This window comes from Bacillus rossius, chromosome 7, assembly GCF_032445375.1.
Source record: "Bacillus rossius redtenbacheri isolate Brsri chromosome 7, Brsri_v3, whole genome shotgun sequence".
Taxonomy (NCBI): domain Eukaryota; kingdom Metazoa; phylum Arthropoda; class Insecta; order Phasmatodea; family Bacillidae; genus Bacillus; species Bacillus rossius.
In genome coordinates, this window is record NC_086335.1 from 59,144,737 (window position 1) to 59,170,406 (window position 25,670).

General features: G+C 40.6%; 1 protein-coding gene across 1 annotated transcript in view; it reads left to right on the top strand.

The window, feature by feature from the left end:
• The window catches only part of LOC134534133 (calmodulin-A-like), an 84,447-nt gene that overhangs the window by 32,524 nt on the left and 26,253 nt on the right, over positions 1-25,670 (top strand). Inside the window, exon 2 of the mRNA XM_063372232.1 lies at positions 21,594-21,824. Within this exon, the coding sequence (XP_063228302.1) occupies positions 21,594-21,824 (231 nt within the window). The remainder of the gene's footprint in view (positions 1-21,593; positions 21,825-25,670) is intronic.

Genomic DNA, 25,670 nt, shown 5'->3' on the forward strand with positions numbered 1-25,670 from the left:
ATCAAATAGTAGTAGTAGTACTAGTAAACAATCAACATGACGTGTAAGACCGTGTCTTCAGCTCTAGTGTTAGCTCCGTGATCCTTTTTTTTTTGTGAGTTTCATATATGAAACTCATATATGAATGTATATTTCATATGTGCATGTGGATAACACAACGACGTCAGCACAGATGAACACATGCAAATTTAAAAATCAGACAGCACAAGAATTCCGTGGAAGAAATTTTGTAATGAAAAAACATAACATCACAGACGAACACAGTGGGGTAGCAGCGACGAGACATTTTCAACAATAACAGTAAACGCAGCAGATATAAGAACACAACGATGAAGATAAACAGATATTATGGACAGCACAACGACAACACCGAAGAACACAACAGGGTTCCTATGAGACCGTGAACTTAGTATCTTTGAAATAAGGAGAACTTGCGAAGAAAAAAAAAATCAATGTTGTTTCTGGTGAAATCGCGAACTACACGCATTTTAACACAAATAAGACTGTGTCTAATTTGTCCATTGGCTTCTGCCACATTTTACCTCCCACCCGGAGTTTATGTGATTCGGTCATTTGAGTTTAGCATTTGAGTTTAGTTGCCATTGGTTTCTTAGTCCTCGGGGCGCGTCGAAACTACCTCTAATAAGTATAATGAGAATGTAATTCGAGGTTATGCTGCTGCACGTTCCAGCATTTTTACAAATGACTAGCTTTTAATCCACGGCTTCGCTCGTGGCAACTTCAGGCTACTGCTGATATTGCACCACTCTCAGACATTTTTTTGTGAATAATTCCAATACTTTTTTATCAAAAAAAAAATATAACATTAAATTTCAGATATATGTTTAAGATTTTATTCATAACAAAACTATTATATAAGGTTGAAATTTGTAACGTAAAAAGAACCTCGATAATCGATGCACAGTGTCCCGCCTGAGGCAGGGTCTGCATGGATGGAATGGGACTGACACTCATAGGAGGCGGCTTCCTTTGTCCGAGGGAGAATGCACGAGGGGAGATGAGATGGGGTGTGAATTGGCGCGGGCAACGGGAGTGACCTGAGAAAACCCGCAGGCCATGAAGTGTTTCGGTTCGCAAATGCTACAGAGTTTCAAAACACAGCTGTTCACGGAAAAATGCGTGGCCATATCTATAGCAAAAGGTTTGCAAAGGTGATGAAGGTGCGGGGGGGGGGGGATGTTTCAAACACGTTGCAAGGCAGTCGCGGCAACCGGTGGGCGGCCTTAAATGCGCCACGTCTAAAAAAGAAAAGAGACTTGAATGAGTCGCGAACTAATTGGTAGGGAGCGGGCGGGATGCTTCTAACCTGGGATGGCGCGCGCCTCGCTGACGCAGCGTGTGGCGGGAAGGTAATTGGCGAGCAGGTGCTGCCAACATAACTGGCACTCGTTCCGCGACATTTCCCTCCCCCCCCCCCATCTGCCCCGCGCCGTACGTTATACGGAGCAGCGCATACCTCCTTCTGCGCATCTAACTCGAAATCATATTTAAATAAATATTTTAAACTTTGTTTAATCATTTATAAGTAGGGACCGGAAAAACTCGTGGTTTAGATTACCTTCAGGATAGACTATACAGTCATATATATACACTAAGGAAAATAACGCCAGTTCATCGGCTGCTGACTCGTGAGTTGTCTCTACTGGTTTTCCTGTGATTCGATACTTCTTTGATCAAGAGTTTCTCATTGGCCTACAGCCGTGGAAACGAACACTGGGCTAATAGGAAAAACAGCTTAAAGGTATAATTATTTGAATTATAGCGTGTCATGAAAAGAATCCGTGAATTTTTCCGTTCCCTATTTATAAGTTCTTAGCGTACGTAATCGGCACACTGATGAACCATTACAAGAGAAACTTTCTCAAAAATTTAAGCCTTCTAGCATTGAATATATATATTTTCAATGCTTCTAGTATGTAAGTTGGCAGCATCCTAGTAGGAAAAAAACATTATGATGGACGAGAGGATCATTGTGCGTCGTTCGGCTTGCTGACGGACGGTTGGGTGCTGTACGGACTTGACGGATAATTGTAAGTCCATCATTACAACAGCCCGTCGCGTCCGTGCGTAAACCGTTCGTCCGTCTGCCGCCGAGCGATTTACAACACTCCGTCTGTCCGTCCTATAATTTGCCCTTGTACATGCGGCCAGCTGTTCATAAAACTTGAAATTTTGGAGAAAATATCTCCTGTAGGCCTATAATTATATTAAATTCAAATTTAATATTTTTACTATGGTGTTTATTTCAACATTTTCAGAATTACCACGCGTAATTGATTACACTTCTGTGAAAAGGACGATTTAAAAAAAAAAACTCTACCTTAAAAATGTTTAAAAGCATTTTTTTTAAAGTTTTATAAGAATCTGAAGAATTGAATATACTTTAAATAACTTTTAATATAATAAAATCTGACTGGCCAAAACCCTTGAAAACATTTGGAGGTTATAATTAAATTCGTCCGTCCATCAAAAGTATGAAGTTATAAGCTTTGGACGGACTGATATTGTTCGGGCCATGTGATTGGCTGCAGATCACGTGATTGACAGATGGATGGAGGTGATGGAATATCACAACACCGCGGGCCCCTAACCACCAGTGTCGAATTTATTAAAACTGCTAAGTAGATTATTAAAATTTATTTTTTGAGATCCGGGCCGTGTAACGAGCCTGTAGATTGGTAAGGAAAAATGAGGAGAGTGGTTATTTTTTTAAAGTGTATTTTTTTTAAACTGTGTATTTATTTCGAAGTGTAGAAGTTCCCGAGACTTCGGAGACCAGCTTTCGAAAAAAGGCGTAACCTGTTTCCAGGAGCTTGCAGATTTGACTCACCATTAATAAGGCCCTCATACACGATCAGTCCGGGTTGACAACTCGGACTTATATCAGTCGGACCTGAACAGTCGGAACTGCCGTGTGTGTGCAAGGACAGTGGACTGCACAGTCGGAACTGGTGGATTGACGAGCCGATGGCTTCCCGTCAAATCGGACTGTGGGCTCGAGAGCCGTGTGTGGCAACATCATCTCGCCAGTCCAAACGGTCAGTCCGTTAGCTGTGTGTCGTGGCAGACATCTTTTTTCTATGTTTTTTTTTGGTTACTTTGCTTTTTGTTTCCTTTTTTTTTTAACCGTAAGTGCAACTGCAACATCCAAAGTTTCTTCTATATTCTACGATGAAACGATACGTCTTAAAAAGCAACAGCAACCACAAGACTGATCGTGTGGGGGAAAGGCTTCGGAGCTGGGCTCAACAGTGGTTCGCCCCCTTACCTCGCGCCTGTCCACACACACACAGTCTCGTGCCACTCGGTAGCACTTCCCTTCACTCGCGGCACTCGCTCGGAACTCCCGCGAAGGCCGACGTCGACCTTTTATATATTAGTGGGTCGTCTTCCCAGAACCAACGAGAGCGGCCGTGACGAGTCGCGTCATCCCGGGGCGACCTGACGCCCGAAACTTCCAGAAAGGCGGCGCTCGTTCACGCCACCCCGCGCGGCAGCACCGCGGAATTCCCAAGGCCGCTCAGCGTTAGATAACAGCGCCGAGGACGGACGATGCGCGGTGGAGCAGAGGGGGGTAGCGAAGACCCTTGTAATCCGGCCAGGCGCGCGTGGCATGTCTTACGTCAGTGGACGGCGCGTGACGTCAGTGGTCGTGCGGGGCCGCCAGCCAGCTCCGAACCTGGCGCGCATCGCGGTCCTGCCTGCGTTCGTAACACAATAATATAAATTCAATAATTGCATAAAGTGATGTATTAAAATACGTGTTGTATTACTACGTAGTTTGTGGATACGATGTGTTAGATGTCGTACATCCCTGGCGAGTACGGGAAAGACTCGTTCATATTTTTTTTTTTGTTTTGTGTGTGTGTATGCTCTTGACAAACCGCCCGGTTGCAGCTGTTGAAAAACGGACAAATATCTGGTCGTCGGGTCTGTGACGCGGGATTCCGCGCCGCCCCCGCTATCAGGCGGTGGCCTTTCATTATCGCCTGCACGTGTTGCTCGTTAATTATGAGCGCGGCCCCGCGCCACGAAGCCGCGGCTCATGAATAATTGGTGCGCTGGGCCGCCAATCACTCCGGCTGGTCTTCCCCTGCCCTCCAGGACAAACGGTTTTAAACTTTCCTTCCATGTAAACTGTTTTTAATGCACTGTAAAGAGTAAATATAATGTTATACTATCTGTAAATATGTGGCAATAGAACACCGAGTCCTGGTATGTCGAAGTAACGACAGCGAAAAACTTGTAAAGGGTAAAAAAAAAAAAAAAAACGTGTGTGATAAAATTTTTTTGAATCGAATTGTCTCCGCTCTCGCACTTACAAACGTTCGATTGCGCACTTGACCGAGAGTTCGTTTCCAACGAAACGTTCCCCTAATTTATTAGGTTTCGCTTAATTAATTCCGGTGATTGTGATTTGTGACCTCCCATTTCACTTTTCATTTTTTTGCCCTTCAGATACTCAGGGATGACCGGTATTGGATTCATTAATTAAACGCGGAGTGAAAAAAAAAAATGGTATGAGCGAATTCTTACTATTAGTATACATTTAAATGTAGATTAAATTTTAGAGATTTGTTTTTTTTTATATTTTATTAATATGTTAAGTTATAAATTACATTTAATATACCTACTTGACACTTGCATGTGTTGTTTTGCCGCGAATTTCAACTCGAGACATTTAGTATATAATGCGGCAATTAAAAAACCTGGTGGTCACGTGATGAGCGCGTCAGAAAGTATAGGAGGTTAGTGAAGTAGCTTCCCGTTGTAAGTGTTATTATAACGACGATTAAAAATATCGCATAAGTGTACATAATTATTATTCCTTGTGTGACTTCTTGCCGCTATAAGATAACAGTAAATATCTCATTTAATACAATTTCTTAGACATACACCATTGGAATTTTTCACCGTTTGTCATGGGAAAAAATGACACGAATGCAAATTAAGGATTAAAAATGAGAACAAATCCACAGAGAACAAGACAAAATCGGCTGACGTCAAAACAGATAAACTCAACGACGAACCTAAAAAAGGTACTAAGGACAATAAAACGACGATAACACAAACGAAAACATTCAAAACTTAAATACTAGACAGCACAATAATTCCGTGGAAGGAACTTAGTCATTAAAAATAATAACAGCGCAGACGAACACAATGGGCTAAGAACGGTGAGACAGTCAATAATAAAAGTAAATGCAGACAGAAAACCAAACCTGGGTTGGTTTTGTTGGTACAGGTTTTGTTTGACTTTTCGAATATTGTTGAAAACTTTTGCCATTGTAAATTTTATATCGCAAATAATTATTAATATTACCTTAAAAACGTTGTCCAAAAAAATTTTTTATACGACCACGTATTAGTGCAAGGGATGAAAAATGTCTGATAAAAAATAATTGCATAACTACCATAGTAGGCACAGCATAATATTAAATGCGTTCAGACATTCAATGCTGGATGCATTAAGTCAAAAATATTCAAAATATTTTCGCTGCATAGAATATGAGAAAATGTTTAATCAAACTTTTTTTTAGTATTGGCGAAAATATATGATGTTATGTACATTAAGTTCTTAAAAGGTTCCAGGAGTTTTTATAAGTTTCCAAAACATTTCCAGAATAAATAGGTACTTTTAAATCTACCTACGCATGTAAGCTGTGCCGAAAGAGAATTTTTTTTAAATTACGTTGTTTGAAAGAAGCGTGTTTGATTCAGATTTAATATTCAATTAGAAAAATTGTGTGTGGATACAGTGCAGATATCTCATAAATATCCAACATCAATTAGTATTACCAACGCACCAGTCCAGCCTTAGTTCGAAAATAAAAATTCTGTTGCTCGTTTCAGTGATGTGATGGAAATTTTAAAAAAATCCTTCCCTATTCGAAAACAAAAGACTGTCGCGTCCGCCAGTTATGTCGCGCAGACGTCACGGATGTGTGAAAACATGTTTGGTTTGGAATAAATATTCGCGACCATCGTGTGTAGCACCCCGTCGTGCCATCGTGATACCACACAGAAAAAAAAAAAAACTTCTGTACTATTACAAAAGATTCATTTGTATTACTACAAGACATATATTGCATATCTGCACAACACATGGCTATTTTTGCACATATGAAATACTTTTTTTTTTCGAGATAACAATGAGTATTTCTTACGAAATCAAATTTTTTTTTATTAAAATTGATGTTTCATTCAAGCTTGAAATTTTTTTTTCCAAACCAAGGGAAAGATAATCTAATAACCAACGATATTGCACTTTAATTTGTTTCGCCGTGCTTATTGCAAATAACTTTTAACTATTGGAGGTACTTGGTAGGGACCGGAAAAATACGCGGGTTCAATGACCTGTAGGATGAACTCCATAGTTCTACGTACACTCGGTCAAATGTCACCCACTCATTGGCTGCTGTCTTGTGAGACGTCCCAACGTAGCAGCCTGAGATTCGATACAGCTTTGGTTGGGTGTTTCTCATTGGCTCAGAGTGATCCAGGTGAGTTGTGAGCCAATAGCAGAGGCAGCACTGAGGTATAACTATTTGTATTTTAGCCTATCGCGAAATTAACTCGCGAATTTCTCCTGTCTCTAGTACTTGGTCAAACCAACACACGGCATAAATGTCCGGGTTAAGAAGAACGCGAACACGGTATCAACTGCGAACACTATTTATTCTGTAGGGATACAGTTGTTTTCATGTAAACGTAGAGTTTTGTAATCATCCGTAAATTTTAATTTACAAAAAAAAAAGAATAATAAACTTTACAGTGCAAAGGAAGGCGCGGGGTGGAGCCAGCGAGGCGGGCTGCTATTTCCGCCCCGCAAGCCACTGGAAACACGTCTTCTTCAGTCTCGAGGCCAAGCGCTTAACCCTGGGGGGGGGGGGGGTAGTGGGGGAGGTTTGTCCGGACGTGTTTACACCGCGTCGTAAACAAAACGGCCCACGCGAACGGCAGGCTTGTGCAAGCAGGGCGTCAAAGAAAGAAAAAGAATAAAAGAAAATGTAGGGAATCCACTTCGGTGGCCGAGACGGGCGGGAACAGTTAACTGCCGTCTCTGCCGAGGGCCCCCGGTCGCAGGCCAAGGAGTAACTAACGAAGGAGGGAGAAAACAAAAATAATAAAGGTTACCCATTCTTCATCCTCCCGAGTCCCTCCTCCTTGTCTTAACGACTCCACCACGGGAAGCCTTCATTTCACAGACGAGAGAGCCACACCCGAAGTTCCCCGAAGTTCATGCTCGCTTTTTTGTTTACATGATTTCACAGTACTATCTTTAATGTAGCTATCCTAACCAAATCAACCGTCCACGATGTTTTAAAGTATTTATAATGTAGCTAACCTATCCTTATCGACCATTAGTTATCATGAGTTACAATGAACAAAAAAAAAAACCGAAGATGCACGATCGGGCGTTTGGCTCTCTCGTCTGTGAAAAGAAGGCTTGCCCTCCAACACGTCAATTCCTGTTCGAAGTGCCACTTCCTGGCCCCCGCTACCGCATTCTCGTCAGCTGAATCTGGAGCGAGACCACACAATGGTTGGAGGGGGGGGGGGAGGAAAGGTCGCGAAAAGATTTTGAGACTAGCTGAGAGTTTTTTCCGTGATCGGTCGAGTTCACCACAGGACTGGCTCAAGTACCCCGGAGTTGCCAAGGGCTCAACAAACGCTTGGGAGCTGATTTTCGGGGAAACTAACCTCTTCCTCAGCTCGCCGCAGAAATTTTTAACGGAGACGAAGAGTGCATCGAACAATGCAACATTCGTTGCCGTGGGGATTTTTTGACCAAAAAAAAGGGAAATTTTGATTTTTAAGAACCCCCGAAACCCATCCATAGCAGATTTAATTAAAAAAAAATAATGATTATGAAACAAGTGTTATTTTATTTCTTTTGAAGAATATATTTACAAAATTTCAGTATCGTAACTTTATTTTTTTTTCCCTACATGCAAAATCTAACACTCCTTTTAACCCCTTTAGAGATGGGATGTAAAAAGAAAGAAAAAAAAATCCTCTTTGGTGCTCCTCCAAGGTACTCAAGGAATATGTCTTCCAAAATTTCAAATATGTAGGTCCACCGGTTTAGGCTGTGCGTTTTCTATCAATCAGTGTTAGGGTTTTTTTAGTAGATGCATTTATCTACCGTCGGCGCACCAATCACAGCCATCCAGAGCGGAAGCCAACGCTTGGTGAATGACCCGGCCAACCAGGGCAATGGCTTCTCTTGCAGACGGCCGCCAATCACAAGGGAACAATCGCTGCCGCGGGCATACCTTGTTGCAATCTAACGAGCGATCAGATTATTTCCCAGAAAATACACGCCCCTAAGTCTCTTCTCCAATTAATTGTATGAAACAAAGTCGCTATCAGCGTCCGCCTGTTTGCTTACTTCTTCTGAGATACGCAATGGATTTTGGTGCGGTTTCCAACATCATTAAGAGAATTTCTTCAGGGAGATTTATGTGTATAATAAATTCATATTAAATTCAAAGATAAAAGAGAAATTTAGATTTTTTGTAATCAATTCGTAAAATGACGCTTTTAAAGCGCTTACATGTCTTACGCTGACTTAGATAGGTAGAAAGTTATAAATAAAAAATACTAACTATTATTGTACTCGCATTCCTAAAGACATCGATGAATCCCTGCAATTACCATTCCGGAATTTTCGGTGGTTTCCAGAAAATATTACAGGCTAACGTCATAGTGTGTACTTTCAATGGATAATAACAAATTCCTCTCTCGTGTTACGTAATGTAGATATTTAACGTCTTTGTAGGTAACATCAACGTTGAAGACATTAAGACAGTAAACTATATTTACCAGACAATTTTAACACAAGAGTTGTTGAGTGAATACTCAGTCAAGAACTTTTTTTTTTTTCAATTTATCAATTATTTATTTTTTAACTCGGCTAGTTTTGTGGATTTTGTCGCTCCCATGCAATGTATTTTATGCAAGGATTTAATACATATTTCTCTCGAATAATCATCCCCGTGATATTCTATTCGCAAATATATAGCCCGTCTCACGTAACTAGTAACAAATTTGACCGTTCTCAAAAAAAGTAACACCAGCGGTACTCATTTCCCAAACCTAACTCTGCAAGACATTGCGTACACTGAGAACTACGTGAAGTTGTTTACGACCACTGTTGACAGCAAAAGTGGTGTAAGGATAAGTAAAGATCGTTGGTACTACGTATGTTCATAAAATAATGTCCCAATTATAAAGTATCAACTGTAAGCATTGTAGTGTGGTGGTTCAAGGTCACGATTAAAGAGGATCTCAAACAGTTTTAGATAAGATGAGCGAGTAGGCTACTGCTTTGTTGTTTCCTCTCTTGTAGCGCCACCTACGCAAAATGGCGACTCATGAGCGTAAATCGTTTTGTGTCCTGCAGTTTGCTAAGAGTTAATATTTAATTCCAGTTCAACGTGAGTTTCATTAAAGTTTAATTTTGATCCCCCATATAGCAAAAAAAAAAAACATCTGCCGATGGCCGTAACGGTCGAGACGACAGAGCTCATTTTCGCTGACCTCCACGTTCACCTGACATAACTCCATGTGATTTACTTTATCTTTGGGGCTTTATAAAATATCTTATCTACGTTCCGCCGCTACCTAATTATTTGACAGATTTGGGACACAGAAGAGGCTATTGCTCCCATTAGTCCGGACTTGTTAAACAAAGTGTGGGAAGAATTGGACTTCGTGCCGTATAACTAGGGGCATGTGTTTTTCGCGAATAAATCTGATCGCTCGTTAGACTGCAAAAAGTTATGTCCGCGTTAGCGATTGTTTCCTTGCGATTGGCTGCCGTCTGCAAGAGAAGCCGTTGCCCTGTTTGGCCGGGCCAGTCAGAACGTGTTGGCTTCCGCAATGCACGACTGTGATATGTGGACTGACAGTAAACATGCAACGGAAAGAAACATAACCAATCACGGAACACAGACGATGCTACAGTGTTTTAACACAATACTGGTCTATAAATCCTTTCGCGAAAACTACATGGCCCTACGTATAACTAAAGGTGCATATATTGAACATTTGAAAGAAAAACTCTGTTATTTTACCTTCAATTTGATGTATTATTTGTTGTAAATATAATATACCATTAAAACGGGGATATAATTTTATGGACACCCTATTTTTCTGAGAACGTCAAATTTGAGACAAGTGGCATGGCACAGACTATAGCAATCTGCCAATAAAGGATTGCCCTTGCAAAAGGCAGAGTCGAAATTATTACTGCCGGGAGTCAGGCGAGATTCACGCCAGACGAAACCAAGTTTTTTTTCCGGGGTCATTGAACTGCTAAGTTATTCATCCCCTCGATACCAGAGACAAGGGATGGAGTGTATTTTAGACCTTGAATAAAGAGATTGGCATACACGATTAAGAGAGAAGTTTTCAAAGCACCCTCCTCACTTCACATGGCCATAAACTACGAACGTAGAAAATAAGTCGGCGTTATCGCAAGCTATTATGTATAGAGACCTGAAAAATTCGCGGATTCATTTCGTGTTACGCTACAATTCAAATAATTATACCTTAGTGCTGCTTCTGCCATTGGTTCACTGTTAATCTGGAGGACTGAGGGCCAATTAGAGACCCTCACTCATAGAAGTGTCGAATCACAGGCCACCCAGTCGAGACGACTCACAAGTCAACAGCCAATGGACAGTTGGCATTTGCCCGAGTGTGTAGAGGATATCGGAGTCTAACCTGAAGGTCGTTGAACCCGCGAATTTTTCCGGTCTCTAATTATATAACATTCGCATGTAACATTAACTTTACTATTCACAGAAGTTGAGGTACTGCGGTATTGGCGCTTTAGTAGCTAAGTTTGTCAGTCCCATCTTGAGTAAGAAAAAAAAAATTGTTCGATTTTTTTGTAATTAGAAGAAATTTTGAAAACCAGCAATGTCGTGTGCCGAAAATAATGATTTAAATCAAGTATGACTATGTTTCACGTATATATTACGTAATAAGATATTCAAGAGTCAACACACGTGTCGTGACTCTCACTTCCATCCCCGGCAGCTTCGCAATGTGCAAAAGGAAAGGGTAAGAATACGGGAGGGTGGAAGGGGGGATAAGGTTCACTTTTCAGGAGCGCCGTGTCTTGATAAAAGAGACGAGGCGAGAACGGAAGATGTTCTGCTAGCGGCGCCGAATAAAGAAGGAGAGACGTGTTTGGTCTGCTGGGCCAGGGAGGGGGGAGTTGTGTGGGGGAGGGGTGGTGGAAGAGTAGGGGGGTGGGGGGGAACCCGGAATGACGTCAAGCGATGCTCGGGTGTCTTGTAGCGGCTTGTAGCAGCGGGCGCCGAGAGCGTGGGTGGGCGAGATGAGAAACCCCCAAGAGTCACAGAGCCCGGGTCAGACGCCCGAATAAATCCTCCTAGGTTAAGTCTTGAGGCGAAGACTCATCAGAACATATAACGAATATTGCAACACTCGGGAGTGGGGCGCTCGATGGCGGAGAACGGGAGGTGACTCGACATGACATCGTTCCAAAAACACGACACAGTTAACAGCCTAGGGTCACAATACCGTGACAATATTAACACGACGAACTCAATATGGCTGTCGGAAAATCTTCCCATGCCAAAGGCGTCCATAAAATGCAGCGTAGAATGCGGTAAAAGCAACGTAGTGCTTTTAGAAATCTTTTATTTCCTGTTGATAGTTAAAGTGCATGACAATATAACACTTAGTCGTCTCTGGGACTAAGTGAGATTAACTTTTTTCTAGATAACAATGAAGCAAGATATAGATATGTTAATGAAGGACAGAAAAATAAATCCCGCTGTTAACTACGCGAAGAATTAAAAATAAACATAATAAACAGTTGAAATCAACACAAATGTGAACGTGTACCCAAACGTAAAACGAAATTTCGTTTTTTCAGCATAAAGATTTCCCAAGTAGGTAGATATTTTTAATGTTTAGTTTTGTATCCGACGCGTGGCCCGACACGACGAAATTGTAAATATAATCTAGTCCTTGCGAGCCGTCGGAGCGCGTATTTTGTCGGGCTGACGTCACGGCGACCTTGTATTTCATTGGCTGTTGGGCGTGTAGGGCCCGTCGGGCCATTGTGACTCCAGCTTAACGAATAACGTAGATAGTCAGACAACTGTAAGGCTCTGCAGGTTTTTTTTGTCGACATCTGTCTACAATTGTGGTTGAAAACCTATCGTTTTTACGTCCAAATTAATTAAACAATTTAGTTTTATCACCGAAGTGGATTTTTGAAGATTTAAATTTTACTTGTAACGCAATTGTCGGCCACGCAACGTTTTTCTCTCTTTTGAATACGTGAAATTTGAGTAAGTTTATATATTTTGCAAAAAAAAAAAAAATTCCTTCAAACATTTGTTGTTTATTGTTTTTGTTTTTTCAAAGTGTAGGTTTTCGCAATTTTCTAAAACGAAAGGTTGGTTTGGTTTCATCACATCAACATTTTTGACAGTCTAAAATCATGAGAATGGAATACGCAAATATTCATCCCGACAAACAAAGTTACACGAACGAGCGAGCGGTAAACTTCGGGTATTTTCGGGGACTGATCGGGGGATTGTGAACCCGAGGCTTCCCATGAGAGACGCTCTGTTTTGAAAACGGTTATACTGCGCCGCCAGAAGAGACACGGGGGGTGGAAAGGGGGGGAAGGGGTTGGACGAGGGAAGGCCGGCCTCTGTGCAAACACTTGGGCGGATATTATACTCTCTTCACAAGCCCCGTCTCCCCGTCCTCCGACTAATCGCATTAACGGTGCGTCATTTCGTCATTAAATTAGGGCTTTTGCGAGTTTGAGCCCGCGCTACTCTGCCGTGATATCACGAAATCACGCAAAGTGCTTGATGGTGACTTCGCTTCCATTAAGGGCCCTCCCACCTTACACCGGGGCATACAAACGGCGTACAGAGCTTCAGAAATAGAAACCACGTGATTGAAAACCCTCTCAAGATATCAGAAAGTTTTCCTTACGAAAATCATTAAAGGATTAGCTGAGGGCGGATGAGAAGTTCTGTTTTTGTGTTTTCGTTTTTAAACTGTATTTTTAGGAGAGCGAAAATGTCTATAACCCTTGTTTTCGGAATAATTTCTAGGCATAAAATACTCACTACAGGTTCTTGAAAGCACTCAAGAGAATTGCATTACACCTTCAACTTAATTTCTCCACCATATAATGTTATGGTTACCACTCAGATGTCACAGTTATCCTGTGACGACGAGAAGACTGCGCGCCAGTTAACAGTCTCGCGCTTAGAGGCGACACCGCGCTAGAAGCACCAGCGAGCGTCGCACCTATCATCCCATCTGACCAACACAAATAAACCCCTGACTAGCCCAAACTACAGGGCCACACATACGGTTTAGAGAGCTTCTATTTTCCCTCTAAACTAACTTAAACTTAGCGAGTTGGTTTGGGAGAGGTCCAAGTTAAGAAATAAGTCCATACGCCTAACCATTCAGGAAGGGTAGCATGTCTGGTGCTTTTATTGGAGATTGGCCAGTATTGGCAGCGATTGATGCCATGACCATCTCCCTCTAGACTATAACTAGTTTAAGTTGGGCCCAGGTGAGACCCGCATAGTCGCAGGGAGAACCCTGGGCACAGTATTTCGAAGTGACATACGGCGTGCATCAAGCAAGCAGGTAAAACACTGTTCTAAAGACACTAAAGACATGTTTCAGGAGAAGAGTTAGGCTGGGCAGAAAAGTTTCTACCACGCAGCGGTTTGAAGCTAGGACATTGTTTCCCACATTATATGTTGGATAGTCCTCAATTACAAAGTTCCAGAATAACTCTAATGCGATTAAAGAAACTGCTCAAGATTCCGTGTTGTGACTGTTTCTTAAAAAAAAAAAAACATTTAAGAATATCTTCATTTCGAAATGGTAGTCCTTTTTTCCCCCCGAAATATCTTTGAAGACTGAAAATGGTTTGAAACGGGTGTATTCAGAATAATGTTTAGGCATGAAACTCTGTGTACAGCTTCGTTAAAGCACCTGACGTAAATGCATTAAATTCACATTTGAGTGGTGGCAGTATTCCTTTGGATGTGCGATAATGTTTGGTGACTTGTACTTTTCTAGTGGCGTTCTATCACCTCCTAACGTATTAATATACGTTTCTGAGAAGTCCCGTTCGATTACCGGGAATTATTCTTCATATAGAGGCTTCTTTTAGTATAATTATATATTTTTATATTATGCACTGCATATTTCTTCATTATATCGATCCAAAAAAAATTTATTATCCGTTGCCAGGAGATGAATAAAGCATCATCAATGCAATAGGGAAATTTCATCAAGAGGTACCAAAATTCTTCTTTAAAGAGCATGCAAAATGGGGATGGGGGTGTTGTTTTCCGAAATCACATGTATACAAGTAATCTTCCTCTTGTTTGGAAGGTCACGTGTGCAAAATTTCATCAATCTCGGAATACAATCTGTAGGTTTGTATAAGAAACAAACAAAAACAACGGGAACTCTTATAAATAATATGAATAACACACCCAAGATCATGATATTTAGGTATAAATTTAGGTATAAAAATTGGTTGTATGTAAAGTCGGTTTACGGACGATAGTTAAACGTGACAACCATAACAAAACATTTATGAAATGATTGCATACTTTTATGAATATCATTGAATCATTTTTATTGAATTATCACTATTTTGAATGTATACGAAGAAGGAGTGAAATGAAATCTACAATTTAATTGATAAATTTACTTTTATTTGCACTCATTAATTCAAATATGTTATTACTTTAACGAACAGATTATTTTAACTATAACTTTTATACATGTTTGCTATTTAACTTCTTCCAAACTGTGTTATTCTGTTAAGGATAGGACTATGATAGGAAAAGTAGGAAACGAATGGGAGTGTTTCAAGTTTAATGTGCCTCGAAAAAGTCAAATCTTTGGTTGTTCCAATCGGGTTGGAAGAGAGATAGATGCGGCGCATGCGTACAATGAGCGTAACGTGACACAACGTAACGGGACAATTTGTGTAACGGGACACATCGATTTATTAGACGTTGTCACGTCAAAACTGATGCGATCACAACGTTAATATTGTTCGTTTAACAGAAAACTATAGTTACTTTCAGTCAAGTCTCAATACATCGAAGGCGTCAATGCAGCGTCCAGGCCAACTTGACTTTCAACCCTAAACATCTCTTAAAGGATGACGCTTACAAAGCAGTCGCAAAAAAAGCGTGATAATTTGGAAGACAATGTTGTCAAGTGTGGTACACGGGTGTCTGCCGACATGATCCTAGAGAGTGGTCTTGCTGGAGAGTGGTGGTACGAGATGTAAAACGAGGCCAGGTGGATTCAGGTTGACCTGAATTCCAAGGACGATCTTTCACCACCTGGCGCCACGTATACACACTGCGAAGAAGGCAGAGAAGCTGTGTAGACAAACGTTGCGGGGTGCACGAGCGGGCAAAACAGGCCCATGTCCCGATTTCATCACGACGTGTTTTTTTTTTTTTGCACCTTGAAGGTGCGCAGATCTGTAGGATTCTTAGGAAATAAGTTTTTGCGCGTGGGTTTTCAACTGACAGAAGTCATCGCAGAATACGGATGGTTTTATGTTGCATACTGCCCATATTTTGGCCCTTATGCATGCAACAAGAGGAAAACTTTAAATTATACAGGAAGTTTTCCGTAAAACATAGTTTTGACGTTTACGTTTATCAAGCGCCAGTTTCACAATCACGTTTTTTCAAGCGCGAGCGGAAGTTTGCCTTCTTAAGGGGCCCGCCTCGTCAGGGGTGTATGTGTGTTAGTGAGGCGGGATTATTAGCGCGACGCTCGATGATATTTCTAGCGCGGCATAGCCTCTAAGCGCAAGGCTCTGAACTGGCGAGTAGTCTTCTCGTCGTCACAGGCTAACTGTGAAATTTGAGCTGTGACCGTAACATTATATGGCCGAGAAATGAATATAAAGGTGTCATTCAAGTCCCTTAAGTGCTTTCAAGAATTTGTACCGGTTGTTTTACATCTAAAAATAACGCTGAAAACATGCGTTTTTGCCATTTTAACTCTTCTAAAAATACCGTTTAAAAACTTAATCCGAAATCAAAAGTACTTTTCAGTCCTCGGCGAACTCTTAATTGCTTTTCGTACGCAGACCCCACTCGGATATGTTGAGTAGTTTTGAAATCGCGTTGTTTTTCCTAAAGCTCTGCGCACTGTGTGTGTACCCGGGTAGGCGGGGCCCTTAATACCGTAAGTGCGGGTTCACCTGCCCCTTTCTCCCCCCCCCCCGCCTTTTTTTTTCTCGAAAGATCTATGAAAATGACAGAGTTCCCTGTTAGCTTCTGAAACAGCTTGTTGCGCCGACACAGTGTGTTTTCGAAACGTTGTTGGCGGTATTTCCGTCGCATGGCCACCAGGGATTCCCTCGATTATTTCCAAACTCCATTCGTTTAATTCTGCATTCCGATTGTATCTGATAGTTCGTTCAAGCAACGATGGTTTTCTCAGCTGGTTTAGATCATCAACTATCACCACGAGGGGGGTTGGGGGGGGGGCCTTGATTCTCCTAGGGAGTGGTATGCGGGTTGGGTAGTGAAGTGAACTTCTGAGTGTCTGAAAAATTATTTTGCTATGATATTTTTTCCCCTCAGCAAGCTATTCTGGCGTTTGTATTGTAACTACAGTAAGATTCTGCGAAGAAGCATCAAACTTGGCGACTTTCGGCGTAATAGCGACGCGATAGCGAGATTGGTAGGAAAGTCACGAGAAAACTCAAGTCTCGGTATCGTTTGTACAGTCCAGAAGATAACTGAGAAATCATACTTTAATAGCTCATTACTAGAGACCTGTAAATTTCGCGATTTCAAATCCCTAAAGAATAGACTCCATGATCATCTATGCACGCGTGCAAATTACATCTGCTGATTGGTTACCGATTCGTAACACCTGTTGACTGGAATGATCGTGATTCGCTAATTCTTCTGTTAAAGATTTTTCATTGGCCCAGAGTCCTTCAGATAAACTGTGGCCCAATCACTGACCCAAAATAATGTCAAAAGTATTTGGACTCTATCCTATCGCGAAATGAATCCGCGAATTTTACAGGTCTCTACTCAATACTAAACTAACATGAAATAAGTTTCTTCCACGCTATGAACAAATTCGTATTTTGAAAAGAAACTCAAAAAAAAGTGTGTGTGAAGTCCACGCGTGACGGAAGTGAAACTAAATAATGTTCGCAGGCTTTCACGGCCATTGTCTGAAGTATCTTGGCTTCTGGGTTGTAGCCGTGTCCTTGGCGAATAATTCACCGACGTTTCGGTCGACATTGCAGTCCCCATCATCAGGCAGCAGTTACCTACTGAGTAGAAGTTAATGTATATAACATATTTATTTTCTCTGATATTACAAAAAGATCGATTAAAAATTTTCTAATTTTCCATTTAGCGAAATAATTACGGATGTTTTAAACTCAATTCATCCAGCATTGAATAGCTTAGAACGAATTACATATTATGCCAACTGAGGTAATTATTCATTTTTTTTTTTTTAAATCTTAAACTGTCTTTCATCCCTTGCGCTTATAACGTGGTCGTACTGAGTAGGTACAGTAGGTACTTGCTCCCTGATGTTGGCGACTGCAATGTCGACCGAAACGTCGGTGAATTATTCGCCAAGGTCGCGGCTGCAACCCAGAAAGAAGCCAAGATACTTCAGAAGTGGAACTTCTTGTTTGTTAGGTATGGATAGGCTTGTGACGTCAGGCCGCCTCGGCGTCGCAGATACGCCCTGTGGTCCGTGACAAAGCACGCTCCGACATAAAGGCAGGCAGGCAGTCATACAAGCTGGCTGTCACACGCGTCATCACAGAGCGCGCCCCGGGACTCTGATAACCGCCAGCGCCGAGCTGCAGAAACAAAAGAATGTGCCCGCGCTGACGTGTTATTCACCGACCCCGACTCAGACTCCCGAATAAACATGGAGGGAAGCCTTCATTTCACAGACGAGAGAGACACACCCGAAGTTCCCCGAAGTTCATGCTCGCTTTTTTTTTCCCCCGTTCTATCTCGTATAAACCGGTGTGGCATTAAATTTTGCGGTCGATTAGGATAGGTTAGCTACATTATAAATACCTTAAAACATTGTGGATGGTTGGTTATATTAGGTAAGTATAGCTACATTAAAAATACTGTTAAATCATTTTATGGTTGCTTAAAATAACTTTTTAATATGTAGCTATCCAGCGCTAGGAAACCGTTTACATGATTTCACAGTATCTTTAATGTAACTATCCTAACCAAATCAACCGTCCACAATGTTTTTAAGTATTTATAATGTAGCTAACCTAACCTAATTGAACATTATTTATCATGAGTTACAATGTATTTAAAAAAAAACCGAAGATGCACGATCGGGCGTTTGGCTCTCTCGTCTGTGAAAAGAAGGCTTCCCAAACATTGAGTTAGGAATCGTCAGGAGACGGCATTCGGTGACTTAGTTGAAGTCACTTTTTTAACCTGGCCATCGACCATGCATTGAGGAAATATGGCGCTTGATAAGGTCTGAGGATGGTTAGTAAGTATGAATTAAATTCTAGAGAGAGAGAGAGAGAGAGAGAGAGAGAGAGAGAGAGAGAGAGTCTTTCTGTACTCGCCAGAGATACGTAACATTGAACCTCGGTAACGAGTGACACAAATACACTTATAATTCGAAATTCGAACACAATATTTAACTTATAATTCTTTAAAATATTTGCCGAGCATGATAAATGAACGCAAATCATGTTCTAAACAAAATTTCTGGACGCGAATCACACGTAGTTTCCGCACCCGCCGCTAGATTTCGCTACGGGAGCAGCTCTGACTACTATCGAACCTTTCCATTTGCAGAGCGAAATCTCAAACTATATAATGAAATGGCTCCAATAAAAGAGACAAATACTCGGGCGGGAAAAAAACGAAACGCCGGCTTTGGACCTGATTTTTGACGAGGAATTTTATTAAAATACTGCCAACCTTGATAAAATTAAATAACTAGTAATACTATAAATTTTGACATTGGCTTTGTGAACTTTGGTTCAAAACATCTACCACAGATTTCAATAGCGTGGTTACACATTTCCGTCCCATGTGACTTCCGTTTATTCACGAAATTACTCCTACCAAATGCCGTACTATACTGAGAGCTAAAAAGTTAAACCCCAAAAAAAACCTAACTCGGTAGTCTTAATCACCAGAAGACAATTAACTATGTATATACTGTATGTGACTAATAATATACTTCTGATTGCCTTATACATGAAAATTAATAGCCATCAATGGTCAATCTCAGGCCATTTTAAAGGTTCTTCATATCAGCGATGTTATAATATTTGAACCTACTTGACTTAAATAATCAACAGTGTGCGATTTATTGCAGGAAACTATCTTATTTATCTTATAATTAAAAATCGTGGCTTTCGGTCATATAAAATAAGTAGATAGCTTTTTTCAACTCACTTTTTGTAAAATTTATGTTCAAAACCATAAGACGTTAAGGTACACCTGAGAGTTTTCAATCAGTAGAAGGTCACGCATCATGTAACATTAAATATTTTTTTCACGTAGTTTTTCTTAAGTAAACTTTTTATTTATTTTTTAGTTTGAATGTACATAGCTCGTAATTTATAAGCATTAAGTTACAACCAAATTAAATATTGAAATAACAGCTTTTGTATGTATAGAAGCATGCGAGCATATGAATTTGCATATGTTAGAATATTTGAATTGATTAAAAGTTATTTAAGAAATTGTGTAGTTAGTGTATTAATGATATATTTTTGTTAGTTTTGGTTGATGATGCTACACTAACTGCACACGATATTTCAGATACGTCACTTAATTGCCTACTTAAAAATGATTGTATGCAGAAATGTATTCAAAATGGTGGAGTTTTAAATATTAATATTATATTCTGTGTATTACTTGGTTATCAGTAGATCACATACAGAGAAAAATGTCTGAACGGTACGAACAAAATTTGTTCAAGTATACTAGCGACTTTCACCGCCTTGTCCAATGTACTGTACTGGCTTTCAGGGTTTAAATGGTGAAATTTCACCGGCGTTTCGCTCTGCATTGCTGCAGGCATCTTCAAGGTTCAGAAATCAACACGTTGGTAAAATTTTTACCCATTGGACACGGCTCAGCCAGGAAAGCCAAGATATTTGTTATTTTATGGCGTAACAAATATTTACTTGCTGTGATGAAATACAAAAGGAACCAAGTGATATATATATATATATATATATATATATATATATATATAATATTTTGTTTTGAGTTACCTCCCCCCAAAAGTGATACTTCCACAGATGGCAGCACCGTGTTCACGCATTTCCGTTCCATTCGCGAATGACTTCTGCCAAATGCTGTACGCCGAGAGTCAAGATGTTAACACGCTCCGAAAACAGATTGTTCTGACCTACGGCCGGCATTCTGTAGTCCCCCCCCCCCCCCAAATATGCGCCCTATCAGGGTAGGGTGGGAGAAACTTCCAGTTCGATTTAACATTCCAGAGCATAATTTAAAACAGAAGTGTTATGAATCGCTCCCTCTTGTTTGATCGGGAAGGTGTTAGTGCTTCGGCAATGACCAGCGGCTATAGGGACAGATTATTCCGACCTTACGGCCAGCATTCTCACGTTCCCCTCCCACATATGCGCCCTAATAGGGTAGGGTGGGAGTAACATTCCAGATTCTTTTTAATACATTCCAGAGATTTGAAAGGAACAGAACTGTTAGGGATCGGGAGGGAATGAGAGCTTCGGCAATGACCAGAGGCTGGGGCCACCAACCCAGCATAGTCGCCGCCTCAGCCCCTCTACCACACTCAGCTGACCAGACAGTTGGCTGTGTCCTGAGCCCTGAGACTTTGTCAGCAGCGGCTAGGGACATGTAACTTAGGTTCACACCTCATAAATTCATCAATACTCCCCCCAGGCATATGCGATCCCGTCAGGGGTGTGGTCCTGGTTATAGAGAAAATATGGGTCTTTTTACATGCCTGACAATGTTACCAGTTGCCAAACAACATGGGTTCCGAGAACCGGGGAAATAGATTTGCCATTTCCAATCGCGGCGTGTTACTGGTGAGCGCACGGCTGTAGGTCGAGAGGTTTGAGGAGACCCATCCCAACTTCGGCCCCACCGACCAGACCACTGTTTGACACTTGTAGCTCATATATTAAGTATGCTGCAATTGAAAGTATACTAATGATTCACCTAGAAATATGTTGCGATCTAGTTGTTCTTCTTCTACTAAAGTTAATAAATTTAAAAAAAAAACTCAAATACAAAATTTATTCTGCAAATCGAAGCAAAGTTACCAGTACATTTGTTACAGGATGCTTTGTTGCCAAATCTTGTAAGTTACAAGTGTGGCTCTGCTGCCAAAAATTGCTATTTAGCCCCCCTATGTGGAGTCTGAGTGGTGCCGTCACGGAACCATGCGGAACCATCGGCCAGGGACAGCTTGCGCGAGGTCGGACGGTGGTTGTAGCGGGTGCGTGTGCGCAGGCGCGCAACAAGCCCGCCGACGGCAGCGGCCACGTCAACCAGAAGGGCCAGGCTGGCCAGAAGGCGCCCGCGGCGGGCCAGAAGGCGGCGCAGAAGCCGGCGCAGAAGCCGCCCACGGCGCAGAAGGGCCAGGTGAAGGCGCAGCCCAAGGCGGCCAGCGTCAAGGGCGGCAAGAAGAACAAGAAGGGCCAGCGCCACCAGCAGCACGACCTCATCGTCACCATCAACCTGGTGAGTGCCTTAAGGGAAGCCTGCAACTCACGTAGCTTCGGTTCCCTGCGAGAATTTCCCGAAGATTTTCCGAAGTTTTGCGTTTTGGTACTAACGCCACTTCAGCCACTAAATCAGATGTTTCCAATGAAAACAAGCATGTTGTGACTGACCTAACCTAACCTAACCCTTCGATTTTTTTAATTTCAATTTTTGAGAGAAATCCGAAGTTGCACGAACGTGGTAGGGAACCGAAACTATGTGAGTTGTAGGCTTCCCGAGTACCTTACCCTTACCATCCCATAGATTACACCAGCGCAGAGAGGACACTCCCTGATGTTCAACATTCGCATCTTTTTTTTCCCCTCCCTCTTCCGTGGTCGTTATACGAAATCCGCAAACTTGACAAACATTAAAGCAGTCAAAACACGACTACCGAATCGTTAGTCAATAAATAACGTCTTGGTGTGAATACAATAATGTTAAAATGTATATCAAATCTAAATGGTGGAAATTTGTAACATTTCATTTAGCTAATATAACGATGGGAGATTTAAGAAAAGCATATAAATGTTGTTTGTCTTTTTTTTTCCTTGTAGTATTGCAGATGGTACATATCAAACTCGCGTATATTTCACAAAAATCCCGACCGCTAGGCCGATATGCATGTACTTGCAGCACGCACGCCAGCCACTATCACCACTTCAGGAGTGTGCGCAGTATATTTCAGTTCGCGTGGTGGTGGATTTGGGGGGGGGGGGGGGGGGTGGTAAAAACCCCACTTTGCACACTGTTTGCTTTCAAATTATTTCCTTTTGTTGATGGGAATTGGTTTTAATAATTATTTTCATATTTTGGGGTAGGTTATCACCCTCCCTCCACTTCCCCCCAAACGCCCTTTCAACTCCGTTCGCCACTGGGTCCATGGCGCCTTCGCTTTAAACAAGATTCAGCATGTGCAATGCGTGATAAAATATAAATTTAAAAAATATGTGTCTCTTCGTTGAAAGTAGTAACGATATGAGAGTCTCATAAAGTTTAATATACATAAATACTTTATGCTTGTGAAGTTTATTCCAATATTCCAAGGTTCGATGGGCCATATCTAAACTGCAGGGGGAAAATATGGCTTATTGTTACCTATAGTTTCCACCACTCTGGCGCGTATATAACACTGATCGACCAAAGAGTAACGTTCAATTAAAACGTTCACACAATCTGAACAGTAAAAAAAAATCTTCATAGCCCATGGAGTTAGGAATTTTCAGGAGATGGCATACTGTGACTTACGTTCAAGTCAAATTATGAGTCACCATCGCTATATTGTAACACCAAAAAAAATTCTGAAATGGTATTTGTCTACGCCTGAAGATGGTTTTAAAGGTATAAATAAAAATTCCCGTCTTAAAATGCAACCACTGCCATAAAATTAAGTCCTTTTATTTTACCATGTTTTAAATAACTGTATTTTGTTGTCTATCTGTTCGGTACAAATTTTGTAATCGATCTTAAATTATCTTCCCTATGAGCTATAGACTTGAAAATTTTAACGCTCATAACTAGATGAGAATGCAATATTAAATCGCTTCCTTGTCTGTCTGTTTGTTTGTTCGGTTTTTTTTTATTAGCAATGCCCCCGGATTCGAGACGTTAGGATACGAGTCTAACAGTACAGTGTTGCGGAATGCATAACGCCGCATACATGCAGGCGGTGCCTACATTTCCGACTGCTCCAGGCCTTTTCAATTTTCACTAGTATGGAGATCGGAATAACCTCATAAACATTATGTAACATTTAACCTAAATATTTTGTAAATTATTCAGCTACGTTATTTGATGCTCTTAACAAATTCCTTAAAATATTTAACCCTAAATTCCAAACCTGAGAAAATACAAATCTCTATCATTTCCCTTCATTGTGACTTTTTCAAAATGTAAAAAAAAAAAGCTTAATTTTTAATTTTTATTTAATTACTTCTTGATGTAACCTTTAAATAAATGTTAAAATATGCAAGATGAAATGCATACAGATTTTTTAAAATAATTTATAATATACTTTAGAAAAAATATCCTTTAATTTGTCCAAACTGTAAAATATATACTGTTTTATGCAAACTGAAACAGCAAGTCAGGGTTTAATGAGATCTCTTCAGCCAGAAAGAAACTCACAAAGAATATGTAACTTCTTGGTGAAAAATTATTCGATATTGTATGGACTAGAAAGCATAAAATAATTATTTAAATAAAAAAAATTATTTAAACAAAAAAATTATTCCATAACATTTTTTAAAAGGTACCTACTTAAAAGTATAAAATAATTCCATCTAGCCCCTTGCAGATTTGTAACCCCATACAGATTCCTAACCATACTGATTGTCCCGTAAATTTTTGATTGTGGATTTTTAATAGCTATGAAATACTTGTAATATTTAAAACTAAAAACTAAAAAGTGGAGCGTATGAAATATATAATATTGGCGAGTGTAGGGAGTACTGTCGTTGAGAAGACTCACGCAACAGTTCATATCATTTCCAGTGCAATAACACCGATAGTGACTTAAGTGAACTATTAATGCGTGAATTATGTATTGCATGCGCCCCAAGTTTTTCGTTTTAAATATTAAAAGTATTTTCATAGCTATTAAAAATTCACAGTCACAAATTTACAGAACAAGATGTATGAGGTTATCGATCTGTATGGGGCTAGGTTCAGTCCGTTTTTAAAAAACGTGGTGGAAAAACAATTGTATTTCTTTAAATAATTTTAAACTGTTTTCCACAATACAAACACTTCACCTCGCCCATGTTTTAAGTGTCTCGCAAACATTACGTAGATGTTCAACTGAATAAAAAGCAGCTTCACTTAGTATCCGCGTAGAAATATATGGACACCTCTTGCTATAGCCACAAAAATAAACGTTTTTTTTTGTAAAAGGAAGTAAAAAAACTAACTGGCGCATTATTGAAGTTAAATAAACCTCATTGCAATTTTTTTCCTGCGATTTTCAGTTGCTCATCACCTCCTGACTTACAGATACATTATAATACAGTATGCCAAAAAATAATGTCCCAGGTTCAATGGTGTATTAAAACAGTTTAATTTATATTATTTACAACAAATCATATATCAAATTGAAGGTAACTAACATAGTTTTTCTTACAAATGTTCAATATGTGCTCCTTTAGTTATACGGCACACATCCAAATTAAATTCCAATTCTTCCCACACTTTGGTTAACACGTCCATAGTAACGGAAAGAAATCTGCCAAATCATTGGGTAGTGGCGGAACGTAGACACGATCTTTTATAAAGCGCCTAAGGATAAAATCGCATGGTGATATGTCAGGTGAACGTGGAGGTCAGTGAAATAGAGCTCCTTCGTCTCGACCATTATTAATACCAATCCAACAAACAGAGACTTCGTCTTTGAACCACTATCGTTCAAACGAAACGCACGTTGAACTGAAATTACCAGTTCACTCTTAGAAAACTGCAGAACAGCAAATTCTTTACGCTCAGGAGTCGCTATTTTGCGTAGGTGGCGCTGCAAGCGAAAAAAAAAATCAACAAAGCATTAATAGCACATGCGCTTATCTAAAACTGTTTGAGTTACTCTTTAATTGTGACCTTGAACCAAAACTCTACAACGCTTACTGTTGATACTTTTAAAATTTGACTACGGGGACATTATTTTGTGGACATACTGTACTTCTACTAAGTCCAATAACTAGGGACTGGAAAAATTCGCGGTGTCAATGACCACTAGGATAGACTCCACGATTCTCTATGTACTCGGGCAACTATCACCTGGTCATTGGCTACCGACTCGGGACACCTGTTTACTGCGATCCTTATGATTCGATACTT